The sequence below is a fragment of the Schistocerca serialis genome, chromosome 8, assembly GCF_023864345.2.
Source record: "Schistocerca serialis cubense isolate TAMUIC-IGC-003099 chromosome 8, iqSchSeri2.2, whole genome shotgun sequence".
Taxonomy (NCBI): Eukaryota; Metazoa; Arthropoda; class Insecta; order Orthoptera; family Acrididae; genus Schistocerca; species Schistocerca serialis.
This window is the reverse complement of record NC_064645.1, coordinates 160996674-161004145: the sequence shown is the minus strand read 5'-3', so window position 1 is coordinate 161004145 and position 7472 is coordinate 160996674. Positions and strand designations below refer to the sequence as shown.

General features: G+C 44.1%; 1 protein-coding gene across 1 annotated transcript in view; it reads left to right on the top strand.

Moving 5' to 3' along the window:
* Positions 1 to 3303: 3303 nt before the first annotated feature.
* The window catches only part of LOC126416900 (uncharacterized), a 68501-nt gene continuing 64332 nt past the window's right edge, over positions 3304 to 7472 (top strand). Inside the window, exon 1 of the mRNA XM_050084783.1 lies at positions 3304 to 3321. Within this exon, the coding sequence (XP_049940740.1) occupies positions 3304 to 3321 (18 nt within the window). The remainder of the gene's footprint in view (positions 3322 to 7472) is intronic.

The window sequence follows — 7472 nt, the reverse complement described above, 5'->3', positions numbered from 1 at the left end:
AGGTGCATTCTTTTGTTCAACCGCGAATAACAAACATTTCCTTTCCGCGTTCGGAAAACCCTTTTCAGGGGTGGGTTCTAAACACTTTCATAGATCCAAAAATGCAGTTAAAATCGATATTTTGAACCAAAAGATAGTAAACCTCCCCTTAAAGCTCGTGATTTTCTGGTGTATATCAGAAATACTTTTCATCATGACCTATTTTGATTCAAACTGTAGGCAATCTACTGGTAGTATTTGCTTCTTTCCCATATTTTGCAGCAGATCTGAAGATGATCATTGCTGACCGAAACCGGTAGTCTGAGGACGTACAAGTTTATGACAATAGACGTGAAATAAAAGAAATTTATTCTGCATTTTCGGGCCACTGTTTCATTTGCGCGATGTCTCAGCCTATGAGACGAAGGATGTCCGTGACGTATCGTTGTGCCGTCAGAGTTCCCTCAATGACTACAAACCGTGACGCTAATTCATAACCCACACTACGACGTCAGGAATGATACCGCTGTGCCTCACCAAAACATTCGAAGAATGGGATCTCCTCCCGAGGTCGCTGACAACGGTCGTCCGGGCAGAGTAGAACCGCGGTTAATCACTGAATACGATACTACGCCATTCATCAGCAGCCCACGGCAGATTTACAAACGCAGCCGTTTGTGTTGTGGTGTTCCCGGCAACCTACGCATGGGACCGACGTTCTTTAGTACAGCTGCTGCTAGTCTCCGACCAATGGTTCGAGATGGCTTAGAATGTTGCAGGACGTCCATTACTTGTTTTCGCATCACAGGCACAGATGCCAAGGAGTTATAGTGTGATTCTCCCCTGCGTTGGTCAGGCGTGGTCGACCGGAAGCTTGATGATGAGCATACCTGTTCTCATTTTCACACTCAGCCCAACACTGGGGCACTGTCACGTCTGAATGCCCCACTATTCCGTGTGTGGCACGATTCGAACAGCCGTCCAAATGGGGACCCACAATGAAGCTCCTCGAAAACTGTCAGTTTCTGGTAACACCGTCTCACACGGGTACACAGCATTTCTGCATCCTTCACTATGATCACTCAGTATATTGACTCTGTTCACGCCTCTTGTATATCCTACCAGATCTGGTAGCAGGGCTAAGCGTGAACTGCAACAAACATGAAAATTTTTCCATTCACTGCAACCCGGAAACTATGAGTCCCAGGGAAAAACGAACTGCCCATTTTTGTAGGAAGTTTAATGTAGTCTAATTTTGCAGCGGTAAACATCGTCAATAAAAGCTGCTGATTTCGAGTTATTAATCGAAAACATTAAAAGTTGACCCTTAAACGCTTCCCCGCCAGCACCAAGCTCACATCACAGTGGTGCGGATTTCTAGTATGTTGTTCATGAAACTCCCTCCTATCCCTCTACAAAAATTTACGGCTGCACGATTTTTTTTTGCCCTATTTGACCTTCTTTGGTGTTGGGTGACTGCGCTATGCGCTGAATCTCGTCTATCACCAGTGGTCGTTTTCGTGTACACGGGAAGCCATAAATGCGTACGTTGTCAGAGCTGCCTGCTGTGCAGTTTGGCACCTGAATGGGGTGAGTTCATGAGGGGCAATCCTTTTTACAAAAAAATTCGAAATATAGAAACAGAATGAGGGAACTATGATGATAACGGAGTTTACTGACACATAAGCAAAATGTTCTTGACAAAAGTCCTACGCTAAATTCTCCACATTCACGGGAACTGGTAGAACTGGAAAAGAGTCGTTCGTTTATTTAAAAAACATCTAAACTTATTTTCTCGAGATAATATTGAAACACCCGCTAAACCCGCAGGGCAGAACAGGTGATTAGGACTGTGGAAAGGGCCAAATAAGGCGGCAGTCAGGTTCACTCAAAATTGTAATTTATTGTAATTTAATAACACCTTTAGACCAAAACGGCACATAGCCGAATCTTTAGAACTATGATTTTCAAAAAGGCAATATTTTCACTGCTGAAGGCCTCCAAACAAGAAATATTAAAAAATCAACAAAATAAAAAATGCAGTTAAAATAGAAAATAAAATTGTGGTGTCACCGCCAGACACCACACTTGCTAGGTGCTAGCTTTAAATCGGCCGCGGTCCATTAGTACATGTCGGACCCACGTGTCGCCACTGTTAGTGATCGCAGACCGAGCGCCACAACACGGCAGGTCTCGAGAGACGGACTAGCACTCGCCCCAGTTGTACGGACGACGTAGCTAGCGATGCACACTGACGAAGCCTCGCTCATTTGCTGAGCAGATAGTTAGAATAGCTTTCAGCTAAGTCAATGGCTACGATCTAGCAAGGCGCCATTAGTAGTTTATTGCCTGAATCTACAGAGTCTCACTTGTATCGTCAATAGCGATGTACAACAAGGATGGATTAAAGTTAAGTATTCCAGCGGCTACGTACTTTTCTTCATAGCATTCATTAAGTATCCTGTTTCAGACCTCACGCCATCCTTCGTGAGCTTATAGAGTGCGTTGCGGTCCCCTCAAACCACACTGTGTCGGCACTTCTGTCGACACATCAAAAATAATTAAAATATACATGGTATCACAGCTAGGCTGGGAAGTATCGAGACAAAAGTAGATAGAACAAACATATCCAAGGTGCAATACAGGCGGCTGAAGGCCACAATTAAATTTCAAAATTTTAAAATATATTATACTAATCTTTTAAGGCAGAAGGCCGCAATGTTTTTGCTTAAAGGGTAATTTCAAGAATAAGATTTTAAGTGGCTCAAGGCCCACAATTCATTTTCCAAAATTCAAAACCACACAAAGTCCAGTAAAAGCAAGAAATTTTTAAATTATTGGCTATTATAGATTATAAACAGGCAATTAAACACCAGTGAGAAGGACAATAAATAAAATGGCACTCAGAAGCCTCCAGGGAGGTCGGTCTGCCCTCGTTCACTTAGATGAGACAGGTGGTCAGGCCAATTACACTTGATCCGTCGGAAACCAACCAGGTGCCCTATTCTGTATCTTTCCGCCATTGTGCCGATTGTTACGGTACTCAAGAGCACCGAACGGTCTAGTACTCGAATTAGAGTCCCATCTTTATTCAGTATGCATTTCGGTAGCGATACCGTTCGGGTCTATAGAACCGAAGCGCTGTTGTCCGTTCGCGTCGCGCAAGCCAATCAAAAGCAAGCGGCCGCACATCCGCGCATGCGCACTGCAGCGCGCACAGCTCCACGAACACAAAGCGGCCAGCAGACGACACAGGCGCGCCATTCTTCCAAGTACCGAACTTGTGGTTTCGCAGTACGAAGTGTTGCTAAAATACCAGCGGAAATGTCGGACGAAAATAAGGTTAGTAGGTTCACAATTCAGTGACACTGAAAGAGTGTTTCAGATTGCTCATGTGATTGTCGTTTATCGGTATTTTATTTGAAACAAAAACTGCAGCCCTGGGTATTGAGAGGCACTTATTATTGAACTGTTTTGGCCAGTATTTATAGCCTGTGCTAAAACAATAAGAAGATAAACAGAATGTGGTTATTGCTCGCTCTTAGAGATCCAAATGATTAAGTAGCTCATTTCCCTATATGATACGTCACTGATTTCCCTCTTAAAAATGAAATTGAAACAACGCGTTTTCGAGAGCTCCTGCAGTTCGTCGAAGTTTATAACATGCATCTCATGAATGAAAATGTTTCGTATATGGTGCTACCGTCTAAAAGTATTGCGGCGGAGATCTTTCATCTCTGTCTACTGTTGTTGAGGATTCGATCGCAGATAAAGACTTGTGACAAGGAAGATTATCAACATGACTGCTGCTAGTTACATTCCCAGTAATTTAAGTTGTGCTCTTAGATTCCTGTCTAACTGCATACTCGGAAATCACTATATATTCGGAAAAATAGTGAATTATTTCTGACAAGAAAAAAATATAAAGGTCACTGTCGGTTGTTTCACTCACAACAATTTCATCTACAACAATTTCATATTTCGTATTTTAAACACAGAGAAATCACGAAATCATTACTGAGGAAGTGCGCTCTTACATGTAAGGAATATTGCAGAAAATCTTAACTTACACTCATAACAATGTCTCAGAAGGTGTAGCATATATTAAGAGGAAAAAAAACTTTTACACCCATCCGTGCGCGAACCCGTGTCCTTACGTGTAGTAATCCCGCGCGCTAACTACACGTGGCTGAATTCTTGTACTATTGCGGAGGAACGTAGGCTGACTTTGTTGCCAAACGATGCTGTGTAAGTCAGAAATGTGTAATAGTTCGGAAGGTTTCTAGTATCACGCTTCACATAATTGCTTTCCATTGTTACTTGAAAGTTGTAAAAGCGTTTCGATAATTACTAACTAAACCATTTGTGGGAAAAAGTACATAAAGTCATTAGTAATGTCGGTTCACACTCTTGTAATATACGTAAGCAGAGCCGATGTCTTGCTATTTAATGATCTTTAAAATAACACGTATTTTGAGAGAAAATTGACCGAAAACGTTTTCTGTTTGGATGTAATCATTCACAGTAACAACCTAACCTAAACATATTTCTAAGAAACGAAAACAGTCTATTATGAACTCACTTTCCAACCAAATGCGTCCTCTGATGATTCTTTAGTAACACCATAACTAAATCCAAAGCTAAAACCGCTAAATATGTTTGAAATAACAAATTATAGGTGTACATAAACCACAGCTCACCGATTGACAGGGCCACACCGAAATCCAAAACCTCTCTGTACAATTGTCGTAAAATCGGTGGGAGGACTGTTCGGTAACAGGTCTCAGAAGCTTACTGAATAGGGTAAAGAACCGAAAACGACGTCACTACCGAAACGAACCAACTATACCGATCGATATGGACGATACAGAATAGGGCCCCAGGGGACAGCCTCGGACCGACCGGCATAACGACTTGCTTGCCACCAATCGGCACATGAGAACTCAAACACAAAAGGTTACGAACGTGATTATCCACAATGAAATTTGTATTAGCTGTCAAAACTACACACCATGTTGGACAGCGACAACAAGTGAGGAAAGGACGCTGCCTGAAATTACGTTAATGTCCAGGGCAGGTAACCGGAACACTAATGGCCACAAGGCAGAAAATTCCGCTGGTACACCTGAATTTTAAATACGGTAATATAGTTAACTTCACCCAAAAGGAACACTGCCTGAATTTACGCCAGTAGCCAGGCCAGGTAACCAGAACACTAACGGCCACAAGGCAGAAAATTCCGCTGGTGCGCTTGAATTGTAGCTAACCAGTATAGTTCATTGCACCGCATGGCGGCTAAATTTCAACAATAGAAACACTCTGTGTTGCTCAAAAGAAAACCTCCCCTACAGCAAACTACCGAAACGAACCACACAACATGAATGGACGTGGCTTGGGTAGTTGAAACCACTATTCAACTTTGACGTCATGGGTCGGTGAACCACGAAGCTCATAGCGATTGGGCAGCTCCACACACGCTCCGACACTGTGCAGGGACCGCCAGCGGACCAAGCCGACTGCACTGCGCGGAGATAACTTCCCTGGTCCGCAACAACCGACCGACCCCTCTCAGAATGCCGCCAACATCTAAATTAGTCGTCGGGTGAAATAACGCCAACTGCACACACAACCTGACAAACACTTGCACGAAGACCTGAACGATACCCGACAGTAACTAACAAGGGAACCTCCCCATCGCACCCCCCTCAGATTTAGTTATAAGTTGGCACAGTGGATAGGCCTTGATAAACTGAACACAGATCAATTGAGAAAACAGGAAGAAGTTGTGTGGAACTGTGAAAAAATAAGCAAAATATACAAACTGAGTAGTCCATGCGCAACATAGGCAACATCATGACCGTCTGAGTTCAGGAGCGCCGTGGTCCCGTGGTAGCGTGAGCAGCTGCTGAACAAGAGGTCCTTGGTTCAAGTCTTCCCTCGAGTGAAAATTTTACTTTCTTTATTTTTACACAGTTATTATCTGTCCGTTCGTTCATTGACGTCTCTGTTCACTGTAATAAGTTTAGTGTCTGTGTTTTGCGACCGCATCGCAAAACCGTGCGATTAGTAGACGAAAGGACGTGCCTCCCCAATGGGAACCGAAAACATTTGATCGCAAGGTCATAGGTCAACCGATTTCTCCACAGGAAAACATGTCTGATATATTCTATACGACACTAGTGACGGCATGTGTGTCACGTAACAGGCATATGTTGTCGACCCACCTAACTTGTACACTTGGCGAATGGGTAAAAAGATTCTTCTACCTTGCCCGATTTAGGTTTTCTTGTGGATGTGATAATCACTCCCAAAAAAGTGATGAAAACATAAGAGTTTGTCACATAAACTGAAAATAAAAAAATTAAACTTTACACTCGATAGTAGATTTGAACCAAGGACCTCTCATTCCGTAGCTGCTCACGTTACCACGAGACCACAGCGTTCCTGCGTTCCCAATGCCTTTGATGTTGCATATCTTCCCATGAACTACTCAGTTTGTATATTTTGCTTATTTTTTCACAGTTCCACACAACTTCTTCCTGTTTTCTCAATTTATCTGTATTCAGTTTTTGAAGGCCTATCCACTGTGCCAACTTATAACTAAATCTGAGGGGGGTGCAATGGGGAGGTCCCCTTGTAGGCATGCATTAAGACAAATCGGGAGTCGATGCACACACACACAGCCGACTCATGAACGATCGGCGAGCCAAAACGTGTCGTTCGGGTGGACGACAGACCGACGATCCACCAAGACCGCAGCCCGGCTCAAGTGATGCGTGGCGGCAGTGGTCGGGCGAGCCATGTCGAAGCAGACGTCACTGCTGCTCCAACCCGACTGCACGAGTGTCAAATTGCAACTCCCCGACAGCCAGACCCGAAGTCGCGACCTGAGCTGCCTTCCGGCAGACAACAACGGGGAAGTAATAGCAGTCAAGCAAAGATACTACGAGAGTGGGTATATCGATACGCGCTGCTAGCGCCGCTCACGGTCAGGCAAAGCAGCAACTCAGTGACAGTAGTAATGTAAATTAACGTAGTGAGGTGGAAGTACGTTAAAAACAGGGTGTAAAATACATGATGGTGGGAACACGAGCCACGCACGGCTCAAATACATACGGGGGACCTTCAGTAAGTGACGCAACACACTTTTGCTGAAAGCAGGTTGGCTTTATTCAGGATTCCAATTTACCATATTATTTCCCACTCCTTAGGCTACAAAACCCTATTTCTCAACATAATCTCTGTTCAGTGTCACGCCCTTACACCATCTTACTGGGAGAGCCTGTATACCCACACACACACTCTACTGGTCGGCGTCGGGAGCCAACGTCCTGCTGCATCAGTACCTTCCCCATCCTGCATTGGGCCAAACAGACGGAAGGCGGAAGGTGCGAGATCCAGGCAGTAGGATGGATGAGGAAGAACAGTCCAGTGATCAGCAGATCACATTAGCTGGACATTACACAAATCTTCACTTCCGAGAGGAGTTCACT